We start from the raw sequence: 19714 nt of genomic DNA, 5'->3' as shown, positions 1-19714 counted from the left end.
TTTCACATCGGTGGAAATCGGTAATTTCCGTAATTTTACGAAAATATCTTTAAGTCAAAACGTCCGTGACGGGTTATTATGGTTTATTTTTAATAAACTGATTAAGATTTAAATACCTCCCCGCAAATACCATTGAGTTTAGTTTTTGAAAATATGTACTTAAGTCATTAAATATGAATTTATGCCGAGGCAAACCCGTTTTGTTCAGTATCATTACCCTCATATTAGCGGTAACGGCTAAGGGATAGATCCTAGGCTAAAACCACGGACCTATAAACTTATAGCCATATAGGGTTTGCATAATTTAGAGGAGCTACTCAGAGTGTATTCACTCCTCACGAATGCATATTCCTATAAACATATAAAACATTAAAAAAACAACAACACGAAATTAGGTGATATTCATTTAAAGCTGCACTCTCACGTACCGATTGATCATTTTAACAACTTTTTTATTTTTTTGTCTTCGAAAGGGCAAATTTTTACGTAAATATTGGCAAAGCAAAATGATATAAGTTGCTGACAAAAAATTAGATCGTAGAATTTCATATTTCCGTTTGAAAATTAATTTTTAATGGATTAAACCGTTACTAACAGTTTAAGAAAAGTGCATAAAATGTAATGTTTTTAACTTATATATAAAAATCTGCGATCTGATTTTTTGTCAGCAGTCTTATATAACTGGTTTCCATGGATTTTCGCAAAAATTGGCTCGTTCCGTGACAAAAAATAAAAAAAAGATGTCAAAACGTTCAATCTGTGAGGGTGCATCTTTAATATTGATATAACACTTTAAAACACTTGTATTTTGCCAGTTTAAATTAAGCTTAAATTAAAATTAGTGAATGTTCTTAAAACAAGACAGACACATTGCACAAACAGTTCCAAACATACATAGTAGTTCTATAAACACAAACTGCAACATTATTTAGATGTAACATTTGGTTTTGAATATAAAAAAAATGTAACTTATATTTCATGTAAACATATAACACCTTTATTCTTACACAGTGACGATATACTGGTTGTTTTTCATGTTTGCATACAACAGTCAGTGACTGAGATAATTAGTTCCAGTTGAACTGATTAAATACTTTAAATACTTTTACGAAACATGATTTGTCATGAACAATTACTTTTGTAAGACAAGTTAAGTTCTGCCAACTTAGCTAGCTCTTTGAACTGACTGCGTTGTTGCCCCCCCCCCCCACTCCACAAGACTGGAAACACTAAAATTGCAGCCCCAACTACCCAAACAAAGGCATACATGGCAATCAAGTGATAAAGTTAACACAGCAGCTAGCTCGACCCCATCTCACCACAACCACCACCACCGCCAACCAACAACTGCACAATGCAAGCAATCCTTTTACTGATCGAATAGTAATGTTAGGAAGGTTGAAAAATATCTGTATAAAAGGCCTAGTTGAATTTTTCTGTAAGTGCCCCCCCCCCCCAAAAAAAAAAAAAAAAAAAAAAACAACAACAAAAAAAAACAACAAAAACAAACAAACAAACACCAAACAAGACAAAAACAAAAAAGCACACACACACAAAAAACGTGTATTATCGAAATGGACACTAAATGGCCCTGAGCCAATAAACAGGAAATTGGCCCCTACTGTGACATCAGTGCAATGAGCAGGAGATGCACAACAGGGGATTGTCATGCCAAACATTCCTTAAACTAGGCATTTAAGCACATTCGGCTGAGAAATCTTTATTTAAATACCGGTGTGGGTCTGCAACCGTAGCTATTTCATTAAGTCTGACTTTATAAGAATAGGATCGGGTATATTTTATTCAGTATTGGCACACGGGTCGATTTGATGTTTGATGCTTAATTATTCATTCGTAAATTCGTTATTAATGACTTATCAATAACTAATGTTCCTTGTGACTCTCGAAAATGCTAATAAGTAAAGGGTACAAATGCAAACCATTCAAACACTGGTTAAAGGATAATCAACAAATATGAAAAAAAACATAACCATTGAAGTGATCACGGTTCATATACTTTGTCGTTTGTATAAGTACGTACATTGGTTCCGGAACCAGCTAGCGCACTTACAAAATAGTAACGAACAGCTATAATGCAAATTTAAGATAAAGGTAGCTAGTTAAATCTCTCTCAGCACCAAGCATATGACGAATAATCTCACGGATTTAAACCTTAAAGAAGGCGTATCCATAGTAAAATCACTGGGGGGGGGGGGGGGGGCACGCCGAGTGGTGTCGTTGTTGTTTTTTGATCAACAAATGATGCAAAATACGTAAATGTTTGTATGACACATTCATAATACAGAGCAAAATGTACTTGGTTTAAATTGTTGGGAGGGGGGGTTAACAATTTTTAGTCCGATGCTGCATTTTGGGAGTATATTACCTAGTATATATACCTTTTTTCTCCTATATTGCAAAAGAAAGTAAACTCAGACGATTTTACGGGGGGGGGGACACAGGTAATAGACTTAATCATTAAGAACTGCATCTTCCGCGCGTGTTTAACGATCTGCCTACTGCCAATCATCCGATACACACTCCGTGCGTCAGATTTTGCGTTGGCGATGTATCAGCCAATGAGGTTGTATTCTAAGTCAGTTATATAACATAAAGAGAATTCTTAATGATGAAGAAGGACTCGTTCGCTACGCTCAATATGCCCATTCTAAATCATTAAGAATGCACTTCATGTCTATTACATTTTTACGACAATAACACTTATGTCTATCTGTCTGTCTGTCATAATATATAATCAAGAGCTTATAAAGTCTTTATATGGGAGTTAAGACAATGTTTGCATGATATTTCCAGTGATTTTTTTTGTGCAATTTACTGCCTTCTAATGGCTGTTTTCCCTTGCGAAAAACTGTCCTTTTCCCCATTTTGTTATTATTTTTTTCCCCAGTTTGATAAATGCAGATTACGTTAATGAATAAAAAAGCATATAAGTATCTTCCATGGCCGAGAGTGTAAGATAGGTTCATTCCGACCCGAGCGTAGGGTGTTGTGCGGAAACGAGGTTTACCGAGTTTCCGCAAAACACCCTGCGCGAGGGTCTGGATGAACCTATCTTACACGAGCGGCTATGGTAGATGCTTTTTCTCCCACCTCAGTTTAACAACAAGTAAAAAGGTATATTTTTGCCGGAACTCTTTTGTGCTTAGTGAAAATAATTGCGTACTTATATGCAATAATTCGTGGTTGTCATGGATATTCGCGCAGTGATTCAGAGTATGTAAATGGTCTGATCGGTCTTTAAATAGTTCTAAGAAGAGTGAAGCATTATTTCTTGAAAGGTGCGTGAAAACTGTTTTCTGGTGACATTTGAAGCGAGAAATAATTAACTCGCGTTCTAAATATTGCCACCAGACAAGGTTTCCATGATGCGCTACAGGCGACAGTCTTCAACAAGGGAGGTAATTACAATGTGGTGACCATTAAAAGAAGTTCCATACGGGCATTTTATCTTCGCCCGTGGGCAAGAGAAAAATTTCTAGCATGGTTAAATTAATGGATCTACTTGTCTGAGGTGGGAGAAATGAATTTCTTGAAATATAGACAAAATCTTAACAAGACTTACTCTTTCACAGCATAATGTATACATAAAAATGTTAAAAAATGTATATTTGCCATTATATTAGCTGTTTTGGTCTCATTCAGTATTTTTCCCAACGTCAACTTTTTCTCCCAATTTGCAAGGCACAGGCGGTAAACATAATTCAAAAAAAATCTCTAGTTGCATGTGAAATCTTTTGATATAATCTGTGACATCCACTCATATAGTTAATTGAAATACTTCCTCCTATGACATTTAGTCGTCTGCTCGTTGATGTGATGGCCCGTTGATGTGGTGCACATACAAACATCAACATTATAAAAAAACACTTTAAACCACAAGGCTAATGAAATTAATCAGACTAATAACAATTATCGCTTTTATTTTTAAAAGTTCCTCGTATTTCTATAGACAAATAAACAACCAACGGTGATATATTTTTGGCAACTACATGAACAGAGTTGTCAAGTCTATACACCAATAAGATAGAAATGCAATAAATACACATAGAGCATGAAGACTTTGAAATAGAATAATTTATAATATAATAGAAGCATATGCACGAAAGATCTATGACGAATATTCTAATCTATATATAAATAAATTGTCTAAAAAAGGACGACATTCATGTACAACATACAACGGCTGTTTGATATCATTTTGATATATTGATTATATTATATTAAGTATATATGTTATAGCATTGTTTCTTTCCATGCGTAGATACTACTGTCATGTGATTACAATCAGACAATCAACATAATAATCATTTCATTAAATCGTCAATTCCCTGACATTCTACGATAATGGAGCAGAAATTCCGACTAATAGTCGTATTCGACGTTTTCTTAAATGTCAGAAATGGCCCCTCGTCGGGCGTAGCTGTAGTTTATAAAGCTCTCGCTACGCTCAAGACATCGGTTAAGAGCACACCCCTTCATACGTCTCAAATTCCCATGCTCCATTTCAGTAACGTTTTCCAAAACATCAGACACGGCGCCTCGACGCGTTCTCAGCACTCTAGCGACATCAAACTCGAAGCCAACCTCACCTAAACACGGCATAAACATATTCGACACCGCCTCAGTAGGATAACGACATATCTCTAGCACTTCCTCCCCAGAAATTCCGTCAAAAATATCCGGCATGGCGCATCGCCGCCGTGGAAGCGCACTGTGCATCTCCTCCACAATTTGTTGCTCTAAGTACCATGACAACGATTCGGCAAGTTCGCTTTGCTCAACTCCATCGAAAATGTTTGCCATACCAAACCGCCTAGCCTCGATTAGTCGGGTCATCATGTCTTCGTACGAATCCACACAGCCGGCGAGTTTCTGACTTATAATGTTATCCGTGGTGATTTAGTGTTCGATTCCTTCACTTGTTACAGAAACGGTTTCTGACTGGGAATATGTTTGTCTTTTGTTTATTAATGTTGAACATCCCCTACCAGAATACTTCCAAAAGTACTACTCGTCACACTGTTTATTTTTTTTTGTACATGTATACTATTAAATCGTTTTTCGGTGCGTTTGATGAAATGAAATTACATGCATTTCACCGTTTAAATCATAGAGGATTGTTCTCGTGTGTCTATTTATACGTATTATGTTTCCGTTTCCACAATATAAATCGTTACGGTATATGACCTAAGACTGTACAAGGCTAGTTATATATATCATGGCTTATATCGCAACTATCAGCTAAGTGACGTCAGTGGCACAAACATGATAAGCCTTTCCCTTAGTGGTATTTATCATTAGGTAACGAAACGAGAGTTCAAATTCAATCCGTTCTAGATCTAGTTTTACCTTTAATTTTAACACTTGATACAATTTGTTTTATTTAATCCAGATTGCCTCATATTTTTGAATACGACGAATGATAGAGCACATATATTTACCGTGTATGGTGCGTATATGTTAAAGTGGAAAGGTCACCTTTATTTAAGTTATAGAAATAACTATTGGTTTAATAGGTATGATCAAACACACGGGTCGATGGTTTTATTCTGAAATATTATAATTTTAAAAGTCATGTGTGAGTATATATTTTATGACGACGGGTTGATAGATAACCTCTAGAATACGTATTCTAAACATTGACCAGTATGCAAAGAAAGTTAGATAAATTATTTAGACAGCCATTTAATAATTATACTATTGTATATATTAGTCATTCTAACATGCAAACAGTTATTCCAAAACAACGTTACGGTCATCTTACACTAAAGCAAACAATTATCCTATATTCTAATGTAATTCCTCTAATTCGTCGTGCACTTTGATATAAACACTTCATTAAAATAATGTGAACTTTAAGAATCAAGACTTAATGCACGTTCAGTGCAACTTTTAATAAATTAATAGAATATAAGAGCACAACTTATAGACGAGTTAAGGGTTTTATTTGTCTAAAAATGCATATAATATGATACAATTATTGACTAGTGAGCCTTTGAATATCAGATCTTATTCACTAGTCAACAATTTATGCCAACTCCTTTACAGCCTCGTGTTTTATTCCATTTATATACATATATATGGTGTGCGATTGCTTTATCTTATATTATTACATGCATCTATTATTGACATTAATGATCTAAATAAATAATCTAAGCTCATTCCGTTGACAAGAACATTTAGTTAATAAAAGAAAACAATAACTGCTTATTTGCAAACCAATAAGAATATGAAAATAAAACCGGGAAAATTCCATTGAATTTATCAATTTAATAAAATTCTATATTTCGATCAGGAAAATCAGAAACCGCAGTGAATATGATATAGTGTCGCTTCATCGATGGCTGTCTGTCTATTCATGGAACATATAATAAGTATCTGTTCGTAAACTTCAATGGTAAGAAGCGGAACTAAATGTTAGTTTTTATAATAAATTTGGCGCGGAAAATAAAAAGAAAATCCAAACAACTCATTGACTCCAATGCAACGTTAAAAGTACGAAAAAGTAAACATGCGCATAAGTATGTAATACGTATATTTGCTTTATTTTGCAACTTCAATGACTGAGAAAATAGTTTCAGTACTTAAGTTTAACTTACCAAAGAACAATAGGGCAGGTTTCTTTCGCTCGTGTGCTGCGCTCATGAGAAATGTGCTTATTATATGAAGCGTAGACGAAAGACCGTATCAAACAGGAAGAACCTGACAAAATATACACTTAAGATGTTAATGATTATATAATATAACATTTTACAATAGAGTAACACAACTCGTTACAGCGGTTGTAAAATACAAATAACATCACATAGACATCTTGAAAATGTCGGCGGGTTTCACCGTCTCTTTTTTCGTAATTAAGTACCATTTTCTAAACCATTTCCGAAACACCCCGATAAACTATTAAATGGCCGAATGCATGGTACTCATAGATGTACATGTATATACATATATAGGAATGTATGATCGCGTGGCTTGGTGTAATTACACAATTTATGTGTAAGTATTCTAGAGGGTGCTTTACCCTTTGAAGTAACGTCTAATGTAAATTAATCTAAAATAATCACATTATAAGGATGACCCAAATCCTAGTGAAAACTGTAGAGTCGACAGTGTCCCACTATTCGTAGTTAAGCCTCCTTCGTACGCCACTGTAACGAGTGCCTTCCCGGTAATCCTATTGAAGCCCCGCTGTCTCCGGCGTATGCCACTGTAAAGAGTGCCTACAAGCTATTCCTATTGTAGCCGCGCTTTCTCCGGCGTTCGCCCTGTCCGTTATTAGTCGGCGCCCTTCTGGGCGCCGACTATATTTGATGTTACTTAAGAAATATTCCAACTTAGGGACTTATAGTTCATAAATTGCAGAACATTGCTTTCAATAGTTTCCACATTGCATGATAAAATATGAAGTTTAGTTTGTTTTATAAAACTTTAATTGATAATGAAACCTTAAAACATAACAGCCCTGCTTATCATTTTGAAAATTTTGATTTTAATACCAACTCAATCATAACAACTCCGCCATCTCCGAGAAAGGCCGAGGTGTTCTGTTTGATATCAAATAGATAAAGGTTACACGGTACTATTAAAATATCATTTATGTTTGTAAACCTCCTAAGCAGTAATCTCCCTTGGTGACAGCAAAAATGCCGAGTTTTGAAAAATTAATCTTGAGCTTAATTGTTTGTTTTGAAAATGTCATTCGAAGAAATGAACTCCAGATAATTCCCCTTTGATGTATAGTGATTTATCCCCGTTCTATACACTCATATCATGAGTGAAATGTGTTACAAAAACTTATACAAAATATAAACCAAGGAATTAACATAACATGCCGGTACAAATAAAAGGTGAATTTCATGCTATTGAAATCTATGTATTAGACCATTGACTCTATTTCATCCGAAGAAACGTATGTATATTTTAAAAATACGCCTCCGACACTAGGGAACATTCGTTGTAAGAACAAGAGAAACGAAAATTATACACAATATGACTGTGGTAGCAAAATTTTTTATTTTTTATTTATTAAAAATTCGAATATTCGAATACCGATTTTGACATTTGAATACCAAACGTTCGATCGACTATTCTAATATTCGTTTGCATCCCTAATATATTTGTTATAATTTTGTTTTAACCGAAGGATTAGCTTGGGGAAAAAAAGAATATCTTTAATTCCGGGCTTAAACTATTGTAACAATATTATTAACCATAATGTCCTTCGAGCATATGTACACCCAACATAAAACACAATATTATCATTGAAATAGTAACCATTTTTGGTTATCTGCATGCACGTTTTTCATTGCGCCGACTTGATGCTATGCATCAACTTTTTTCTTGTTCATATTGTAGCCCCGCTAACTCCGACATGGCATAGGCCACTGTAACGAGTGCCTTCCCGGTACTCGCATTGTAGCCCCACCGACTCCGGCGTACGCCGCTGTAACGAGTGCCTTCCCGGTATTCGCATTTAAGCCCCGCCGACTCCGGCGTACGCCACTGTAACGAGTGCCTTCCCGGTACTCGCATTGTAGCCCCACCGACTCCGGCGTACGCCGCTGTAACGAGTGCCTTCCCGGTATTCGCATTTAAGCCCCGCCGACTCCGGCGTACGCCACTGTAACGAGTGCCTTCCCGGTACTCGCATTGTAGCCCCGCCGACTCCGGCGTACGCCACTGTAACGAGTGCCTTCCCGGTACTCGCATTGTAGCCCCGCCGACTCCGGCGTACGCCGCTGTAACTAGTGCCTTCCCGGTATTCGCATTGTAGCCCCGCCGACTCCGGCGTACGCCACTGTAACTAGTGCCTTCCCGGTACTCGCATTGTAGCCCCGCCGACTCCGGCGTACGCCACTGTAACGAGTGCCTTCCCGGTACTCGCATTGTAGCCCCGCCGACTCCGGCGTACGCCGCTGTAACTAGTGCCTTCCCGGTATTCGCATTTTAGCCCCGCTGACTAAGGCGTACGCCGCTGTAACGATGCCTTTCCGGTATTCGCATTGTAGCCCCGCCGACTAAGGCGTACGCCACTGTAACGAATGCCTCCCTGTTATTAGCATTGCTGTTCATCAAATTGTTGTCCGAATGTTTTTCACCATGTAATCAATAAAAAAACACTAAGGTATTTTTGGGGGGTGGGTTAGTCCGCCCCATACCCCTATGGATCAGTATGTGGTTGTTAAGCCCTAAGGAAATACAAATAGTCCCACTTTTAATTTGGGATCAATATAATGTTCATAAAAATAACAGATTAAAGTCACACTTATATCTGTACCGACGTTGCAAAGGGTAAATATTCAGTCATGCATCGGTGGTTATTGCAAACTACTGTCATAATAAGGCATGACTCATATTCATACTTGATCCAAAATAAATATAATTTTCTACGTTTGATTGAAAAGAATTAGGAGAAAATTGTTTCCCCTTGTATCGTTCCGAAACGATACGCCTGGGGGCGCTATGATTTCGCGCTCTATCGAGCACGTGTTTACCGTGCAATATTGATTGATTCATTCAGCGCATGGTCACCAAGCTGTGTACAAGCATGTCCGACGATAATTCTCACTCCGACAATTCAATTGCCAGGCAGTTGCGTGATATTTCAAATAAACTTTCGCAACAAAGTGACGAAGTATCTGCTTTGCGTGAGGAATTTAGGGGAAACAGTGTTTCTATCGGAAAGGAAGTTAAGAAATTGAAAACGGACATAGACGTGCAGTGGAAGAGGCAAGGTAACAAAGTTCAATACACATTCAACGCGGAGATTATCGACTTTATGAGTAAAGCTTGTTGGGCTTTGGAAAACGACAAAGTATCCTACTGCAAAGATGTTCTCTCTGAAGGAATAGATAAACTGAAACACAGGCAAAAGTTAATTCGTATTGCTGATAGCTCTGAGGGTGGATGGGACACCGTCAATTGTTACGAATCCAATCCACTAGCCAGTGACTCTGATGATGAAACTAAGTTACGTAAGGCCGAAACGCAAGCTCCCAAGAAGCGAAAAAACAAGAGCGTCAAGCGTCTTCAGTCAGTTCGCAAGACGCCTTCTGCAACCGTTACTTCCGGCGCTTTGTATGGGTATCCTGCTTATCGTGGTTTTCAACCAGACGCATACAGGCAGCAGGCTCCAAGAGGCAGGGGGTCTTTTCGTGGCTTCTACGGCAACGCTCCCAGACCCAGTCTCCCGTTCGGTTCCTGTTACTCCTGTGGGGAATACGACCACTTCCGGCGACAATGTCCGTACACCACCGGTGCCGCCGTCTTCAAGGCCGACGCCTCAGCCACCAAGAAATGACGTGGCACAGGGCACCAGCACCGTAGAAGATGAGTATTTTTCATATCTGTCAGAACAATGTAAAGAACAGGAACATTCACACAATTTGACTACTGATTATTTTGAGTATGAATCCGGGCAAAAAGACATTATAGTTCGTGGTAGGCTTAGAGAACATTTAGATTTTTGGAAACGAATTTGTACAAATGATTTCATAATAGACACAATAGAAAACGGTTATAAAATCCCTTTTTATTCTTTACCAGCATCTTGTTGTTTAAGGAATAATAAGTCTGCTTTAGATAATTCTGAATTTGTTTCTGAAGCCATAAATGATTTGTTAATAAGAAATTTAATTCAAGTTTGTGAGTCTAGGCCTCATGTAGTTAGCCCACTCACTGTCAGTGTCAGGAGCAATCAAAAGAAACGTTTAATTTTGGATTTAAGAGTCGTTAATCGACATTTATGGAAACAATATTTTAAGTATGATGACATCAAAACTGCATTAGGCTTTTTTGAACAAGATTGTTGGATGATAAAATTTGACATACACTCAGCATATCATTTTATAGAAATCTACTCGCTTCATACTGAGTTTCTAGGATTCTCTTGGGTAAACAGCCTCGGTGAAACTGTTTTTTATAAATTTTTAGTCTTGCCATTCGGTTTAAGCAGCAGTGCTTTTATTTATAGTAAAGTTACTAGGCCCTTGGTAGCTAAATGGAGGGGTGAAGGCTTTAGAGTCATGATGTTTCTAGACGATGGTTTAGGTTCAAGCAGGACTTACGATAGTACTGTAGATCTAAGCGCTGTAGTAAAGCAAGATTTGATCTCCTCGGGGTTCGTTCCAAAAGCTGAAAAATGCATTTGGGTACCAGTTCAAAACATGCAATTTCTTGGAAATGATATAGATTCAAAAACAGGATCTTTGTCTATACCTCATGCTCGGCTTGAAAAATGTAAGGACACTCTTCAAGGTCTTGTTAACAGTGTACGAAGTCACAGTAGGGTGAACGTTAGAAAGCTAGCAAGTTTTACAGGTCAAATTATGTCCATGTCAATTGTCATAGGTAACGTTGCTCAGATTATGACACGTTATTTAAGTATGGACATTATTCAGGCCCCTCACTGGGATTTCTATGTGTATTTAAGCACACAAAGTAAGGACCAACTTCGTTTCTGGGAAAATGAGTTGCCTTCGTTAAATTGTAGAAGACTCTTTGAAAGTCATTCTTGCTCAAAGATTGTTTACACTGATGCTTCGTCGTACGCGTACGGTGGTTACGAGGTTAGTACAGTTAACGGAGTAGCACACGGTGTTTGGTCACCTGACGAAATGTTGAAGTCCTCCACGTGGAGGGAGTTAATGGCTGTGTATAGAGTCCTGTTGTCATTGGTTCAAAATTTGAGGTTTCAGAGGGTAAAATGGTTTACGGACAACCAATCCGTTTCAAAAATTGTAGCTAATGGTTCAATGGTACCTGAATTACAAGAAACCGCTTTAGATATTTATAGATATTGCGCGTCAAATTCTATTATCGTAGAAATGGAATGGATTCCAAGGTCCGAAAACGTTCACAAGCAATAGTAGATATGGTTCAGAATAAATGGGGGAATCTTGAAGTAGATTGGTTTGCGTCTGATTTCAATGCAAAATTGCCTTGCTTCTATACAAGATTTTGGAACAAAGGTTCCAGTGGCATAGATGCATTTACTGAGAATTGGTCTGGTAAATTTGGACTGTTCGTGCCACCAATTTGTATCCTTCCGAGAGTTATCAGGAAAATGATTACTGACCATGTGTTTGGAGTTTTGATAGTTCCGTACTGGCCGTCTTCAAGCTTTTGGCCTTTATTATGTCCACTTGGGACTTTTACAGATGCAGTGTTAGACTGGATGTATTTACCAACATCAAAGAGTTTTTACACAATTTGCAAAAACGGAAAAGGGTTGTTTGGAAATAAGAATTTAAATTTCCAAATGTTGGCACTATTGGTTAAATTTTGATAGAAGGGAGTTAAATCATGTACTGATTTAGAGCAATTACAGTGCTTTATTATCTCCCTTTGCTCCACACAGCTGCACGTGAAACATAATTACGTTAATTGCGTTACAACATGCTCTCAAATTGTGGCATTTTCATTTTTAACCAGTCAATTTTGTTTTGCAATATATGATAATCACGAGTTTTTAATTCCTACAGCATATGATATATCGCCTTAGGGCATATTTGTACGTTTGTACGCTGATCAATGACAAATATAAAATGCTTGATAGTACATTTATTCACTCTAAATGTTTTCAGTAGCCAGAAATTACTCTGTTGAAGGTTTAGATGCAAATATTGTAAAATTTACACGTGAATTTTGGCAAACGTAACGCAAATTTATGTTTTAAGTGCGTTATAGGTCGAGCGCTTTTTACAATAGTCTGTGAGACATATGCACAGTTGTAGAACATTTAGTTCTCACAATAGTACCTAAAGTACATAAATTTCAGATAATGGTCTTGTAGATATAATTATTGCAAAGAAGTAATGCATTTTCATATATGTAGGCTTGACAGCCATTAGAATAGTCAGCGAAAGAAACGCACGCATTTATATATACAGGCTCGGCGGCCATTAGAATAGCCAGTTAAAGTGATGTACGCATATATATACGAAGGCCCGGCGGCCATTAGAATAGCCAGTTTTAGTTATGTGCTCATATAAATATGCAGGCCCGGCGGCCATTAAAATAGCCAGTTATGTGTTCATATAAATATGCAGGCCCGGCGGCCATTAGAATAGCCAGTACAAGTTATGTACTCACATACATATGCAGGCCAGGCAGCCTTGAGAATAGTCTTAGAATTTATAAAAAACTCCATGTGTTGTACTTATGTACTACGTTCATGTATTATGATTATGCAACAAAGGTTGAAAGCGTTCAAATAGATTTAATAACTAGTTATATTCACAAGATATAAGTTTTGTTGTTTAATAGATTTAATAGTTTTTGGAAATTATAAAGTTAACATGTTTATATGTTCATTTTGCAAATAAAAGATACATTTAATTTAAAAAGATTTTTACATCTATTTTTCCAGATTCACAAACACGAGATAGACGAGCTGCCGGAGGTCTTGGCGGACAAGGTGGCCCTTCTCCCTCAGATACTGCAAAAGTCAAGAGCCGACAGCACGTGCAAGAACTATAATCAGTCGTTTCAAAGGTGGAAAGTTTGGGCTCTTTCAAACGGTTTCGGGATTAGGGACATTTTGCCCGCTAGGGCGTTTCCGGTGGCTATCTATCTAACTTCGTTAATACAGACTGCTTTTACAGCAAAACCTATTATATCAGCTTTCTATAGTTTAAAATGGATGCACGAAATTAATGGTTTTGTTTCCCCTACTGATTCAAAACTTGTTATTAATGTGTTAGAATCAGCAAAACGTATAAATTCTAGGTCTACGATTAAGAAGGAACCTATAACTGTTAGTATCCTACAAAAAATGTATGATAGTCTTTATGGTGAATGTAACCTAATGTCACAGAGAATAATTTGTGCATGTTTAATAGCCTTTTCTGGGTTTTTAAGAAGTGCTGAACTGTTAAAGATAAAGAGAAGTGATATTATTATAAGTACAGCATATATGGAAATATTTATAGAATCTAGTAAAACTGATCAATATAGAGACGGCGCATGGATAGTTATAGCGCGAACTGGAACTTTGTTGTGCCCTGTTAAGAATTTGGAAAAGTATATTCAATGGGCTGGATTTTCTGATGAATCTTACATATTTTGTAACTTGAGTGCTACTAAAACAGGATTTAAAGTCAGAAGTGTTAACAAGCCTATGTCTTATTCAACTCTTAGAGATTTGTTCATAAAAACTTTCAAACCTTTAGTTACAGACGTTCGTAAATATGGCTTTCATTCACTTCGTTCTGGCGGGGCTACGGCTGCCGCGAACAAAGGTGTAAAAGACCGAATGTTTAAGAGACATGGACGTTGGGCGAGTGAAAAAGCGAAAGACGGTTACGTAAAAGATAGTTTAGAACAACGTTTGGTTGTTTCACAGTGCTTGGGTTTATAAATGATGAGTTCCGAATTAGTTTTGTTTTTTATAAAGTCGCTTTCCCGTTCTTTATAATTCAGTTGATTGGCCATGACGCTTACAACAAATTAAACATTTGTATACTCTACATGTTGTTTTTCGTCTTAGTACAAGATCGAATTAGTAAGATAGAGTGAGTAAGGATTGATTCTAGGGGAATATAATTTTCTACGTTTGATTGAAAAGAATTAGGAGAAAATTGTTTCCCCTTGTATCGTTCCGAAACGATACGCCTGGGGGCGCTATGATTTCGCGCTCTATCGAGCACGTGTTTACCGTGCAATACTGATTGATTCATTCAGCGCATGGTCACCAAGCTGTGTACAAGCATGTCCGACGTTTTTTATTTCAAAAAACTTAACGGGTTCATTCATATCAAACATCGGAACTCATCATTATATTCTTGAAATCAGTATACATTATGATATACAAAATTTTGTCTTTATGTTTAACAAAGGTTGTGTTGTTACATAGATATATCAATGCTTTTTGAATAATTTCAATGAAAATGTGTTGTTTATGTTAGTATATGTTGAAATATGTGAAAATGTTTGTGTATGTACAGTTGATTGGCCATGACGCTTACAACAAATTAAACATTTGTATACTCTACATGTTGTTTTTCGTCTTAGTACAAGATCGAATTAGTAAGATAGAGTGAGTAAGGATTGATTCTAGGGGAATGAACATTTTTTGGTTCATTAACATCGGGTAGAAATGTGGCCTCAATTGAATTATTTCAATGTATTTTGACCTGAAGTGTTGACCTATTAAACTATTTTAAACCAGACCAAGCCAATAACCGAACGACTTAGAATGTCGTGAACACATACCATTATTTCCAAATGTCGTAATCACGATTAATAATATCAAATATTACTGAAGTGGACGTGTAACATGATTATTTTACCACTCATACAATAATCGAGTATAATCAAATGTTGTACGGTTATAAAAACACCACTTTATGTTGTTAATTTATTCGAAGGTAAAGCTATATATGTATGAGCAAAACATAATGTACATGTGGAAAAATACCTTCGAAATTGTAGATATTAAGGAATAATAAAAAAAACTTAATTTAAAGCTGCACGCTCACAGATTGCAAGTTTTGACATTTATTTTAGTTTTTGTATATGAACTAGCTAATACATGCAACAATGCATGTAAACCAGTCATATAAGACCGTTAGTAAGGGTTTTAGCCATAAATCATTACTTTTTGAACGGAAATATGAAAATCTGCGATCTGATCTTTTGTCAGCAGTCTCTTATCACTGATTTGCAGATACATACGTAAATATTTGCTCATTCAAATACGAAACAAAAATTGTAAAACGGTTAATATGTGATATGGCAGCTTTAAGATGCTTCATAAATATTAATATAATTACGGAATGTAATTGTAATAAATTTATATCGAACTATAGATACAATAGTGTAATGATAATAACGATTATAAGATATCCAATGTCTACTCCACGAATAGCACACACAAAGCTATTCAACCATTTATCACGAACATATTAAGTACAGTCAATGGGTTTGGACTACCAACACCAACAGTTATTATAACAATTTAACAAGATAAACAGTCAACATGAAAAGGAAGCATGTATTAAAGCATCACATTCATTCAAGTAGTTAGATATTTGCCATTAAACAACAAGATATATATCTCATGTGTAATAAATGTGTCTGGGATACTATACACGATGTATACCTCAGAATAAGGAATTCAATTATTTCACTTCGTTAAATAAGAATATCACTGTACTGGGTAGTTTTATTGCATTTCATAAATCTGAAGTTTTCTGTTCCCATTGACCCTGTTCGACACCACAAGCTTTGTACCGTCCTTGGACACAGCCACACGAAAGGGCATGCTCATTTCCACTTTACAAGATCTAATCAATCTTCCAGTGGGAGACAATTGCACGATAGAGTTAGTGTCCTCACTACACACAAACACGCAGTCCCCGGGACCTACACAGACACCACGAGGTATCTGGATGCTGGCGTGTCTTACTACTGTGGTAATAACGGTGTTGCCGCTTACGTCGTGAAAATTAATAGAATTATCAGAAAAGTCACTGAGAACCACAATTTGACGGTTTTGAATGTATGTATTGACGGCTTCATCCAATTTCAACTGTTTCACTGGCAGATTGGGCTCAAACTCCTTCTCCCCTAAAGTGCCGGAAACCTTGCTCACAGGGTACTTGTGTCTGAGTGTGGTGGCACAACACCAATCTCCCGGCATGGTGGATATAGTCTCGTATTCACGATTGCAGTGAAAAGAAGGTAATTCGATGATTGTGTCATCTGCGTTTATATTAAAATTTAAGATCTTACGGTAACTTTCGGTGGTAATAGCAACTTTTTGATCACTAGTTGTGACAATGTCTTGTGGTGTTGAAGCAAGGAGATGTGTAGCCAGATTGTTTAGCTGCTGATCAGTCACTATAAGCCTGTGGTTCCAATTATCGACAGCTACAATTCTGCCGTCTGGAAGGAAGTCTAGACCTGTGATTAAAGGTTCTCTATCACCATATTCATCCTGCTTCAAATTCCTAGACGCCAACAAACGTAACATAAAAGGACGTACAAACGACCCGGATGTTGCCTTGGTGAACGTCTTCTCGATGTGGAGTGAACCGATGTCATCCCCGCTTTGTATGAAAGAAAGCAGTGTCTTGTTGAATTCGAAAATGAAATCCAGAACATGTTTATCGGACTCTTGTTTTGAAATCGCATTTTTGTGTTGTCTTATCTTTTTGGTAAACAAACGAATTCTATTGAAATCGTCAATGTTTGTAGCTAATGTTGTATCAGTATCTTTAGTAATTGCCGTTCGAACTATTTTCTCTTCATCTATTTTCTTTGATTCAGTCTTGACTGCATCACGGGTACTATGAACAACGTTGCACTTGAAATCATCAAACAGTTTATCTATCTCATTTTTCATGATATCGATTTGTTCGGGAATGACTTTCACCTGGCTGCGGTAAGCTTGGATTCGTTTTTCATCACCTTTGTCAATATATTCACATCTGCCATGTAAATTTGCAAGCGATATTTTCATACCTGATTTGATATCAGTGACTTCAGTGCATTGCTTATGGTACATTACACCACAGAGTCCACAGCACATTTCATCGTGATCTACACAGTATATGTTTAAATCCTGCTTGTGTTTGGTGCATATTTTCCTTTGGTCATCTTCCTCCAAACCTTGTAGATCGTGTCCAACCATGATGTCATTCAAGGAGTGGTTCATTGAGCACTCCTCACACTGGTGTTGTTGGCAGGTTTTACACAACACCACCGCATAATTCCACCTCCCGTTGGTTCTACAGGGATCACAACGTTTCCCCTTCCGACCGGGAACGTTGTCGTCGGCACATGTTTGATACGCGTCTGGAGACCTTCCGCCGACTTGATCGTGTACAGTTGTTTGGAAGCCTTCAGCCATATCTTCACCATAAAGTGTGTTTGACAAGAAACATATTTAACGTATATATGGATGATGTGTACATCGCAATCCCGAACGCAATAATGATTAACAATATCAAATTCTTAAGTAATATTTGTCCTTCTTATCACAAATAAAAGGTTTTACGATACTAGTATGCGCAAATCAATATTGAGATAAGAAATTGGTTCACAGCCAGCAAACTTTTATGAAAGAGGTATGCATAACACGCTTGGTTGTCTACATTTTCGTATCACCTGTTATGCAAGCAATACATACAGACAATTTTTGCCTAAAGTGACGTTACAGTTATTATGACATTCAAAACGTAAATATGCTTGCCTTTTCATCAAAGACGCACAAAATCGCCCTATATGAACATAATCTCCCATATGTTATTTAACCTTTCTTGCCATTTTGAAACTTTTTTCCAATATAATTTATACAATTATTGGTGTATTGTACATGTATATCATTTTATTACATTTGTATTACATATTTACTCATATCAACGTAGTATAAAAGCGCGGATGATTTTTTCCGTCATTGCAAAACAGGGTTTAGTGTTGGTTCGGGGTCCGGAGGAATGTTGTATTTTACTAAATATTTATAGATTGTGTCATTTATTATATACTTAATTGAGCACTCCTCACACTGGTGTTGTCGACATGTGTTACACAGCATCACCGCATCATTCCACCTCCCATTGGTTCTACAACGTTTCCCTTTTCGATCAGACAAAAGTTGCACGCTTATGGTGGATGAAACTTTGCTGATGTGCGTATTGACCCTCCTGCTAGGGTGTATACCATTCATGGGTCGGGGAAAATTCTCCCGTGGGTATTTCATGTGATAAAAATTGAATTGCAAACATTGAATCATATCCTATCAAAATGAAGTGCTAAAACTTTAAAAGCATTTCATTAAAGCTATCGTACTCCTTCTTTCAGCTGGTACATTTGACGGTATCATTTATATACATTATTGAATCTTTTGTTTTAAAATGAAACAACTCTGAACTAGTAAAGTTATGAAGTAATGTTTTGTAACAGCATTGCAATATTTATTTCGATAGGCACAAACATTCCTTTATCATTTTTCCAAAACGAAAGTTTCATCAATGTGATTGTGTCAAATGTACTTCCTTTATACGAACTATTGATTGGCGTTCAATTAAAATCATTCATTCTTATTAATCGCCACTACATAAAGACGTTAAAACACTGATATATTTGCACAGCTGGGCATATAAATGCAACAATAGACAAAAGAAGTTACACTAGTTTATGCCCGCGACAATATTAACCGTCAGATATACATGTACACTTTTTGTAATGACTCAACAAATCTCGGAGGATTTCCTCACAACGTAGTATTGGACATAGGTAACAGTATCGGTCAGAAACACTTATATATTAAAAATAAGAAAGGCTCCGAGATTGTTTTCACTTCATGCTCATTAGTCCTAAAGTATAAACGAAATCTATTAACAAATACTTGCAAGTAGTTTATTACATAAGATTATTGTTTTTAAACTCAATACAACACTGTATGCATTATGTACATATGATTACAATGTTTCTTATCGCTCATCTCTGATCGATACTTCCACCTATGGTCTAAGACAAACACCCTCTGCTGAAATAATTCCCATTGAGATAGCTATAAGTCGACAAACGGTTACAGGTATGATATTAGAGTATGCGATATCTCAAGCTATCTGACACACTTATTGATCAAAGATAGATTGACTATAGTTTTGAAAAGAAAAAAAAATGTCGTGCAAATGAACGATGATTGCAAAAATCACCCAAAATGCGATAGTGTTCTTTTCGGGCG

At 36.7% G+C, this 19714-nt stretch overlaps 1 protein-coding gene across 1 annotated transcript; it reads right to left on the bottom strand.

Annotated features, from left to right (window-relative positions):
- Positions 1–16186: 16186 nt before the first annotated feature.
- LOC128244235 (uncharacterized) lies at positions 16187–17875 on the bottom strand. The gene has a single exon (XM_052962250.1). The coding sequence runs from the start codon at positions 17873–17875 to the stop codon at positions 16187–16189; it is 1689 nt and encodes a 562-aa protein (XP_052818210.1).
- Between the last annotated feature and the right edge of the window lie 1839 nt (positions 17876–19714).

The sequence above is a fragment of the Mya arenaria genome, chromosome 8 (genome assembly GCF_026914265.1).
Source record: "Mya arenaria isolate MELC-2E11 chromosome 8, ASM2691426v1".
Lineage (NCBI taxonomy): Eukaryota > Metazoa > Mollusca > Bivalvia > Myida > Myidae > Mya > Mya arenaria.
This window is presented reverse-complemented; position numbering and strand designations above follow the sequence as displayed.

Excerpts from the sequence above, each read along its gene's own strand:
- LOC128244235 (XM_052962250.1), bottom strand. The coding sequence starts at position 17,875 with ATGGCTGAAGGCTTCCAAACAACTGTACACGATCAAGTCGGCGGAAGG.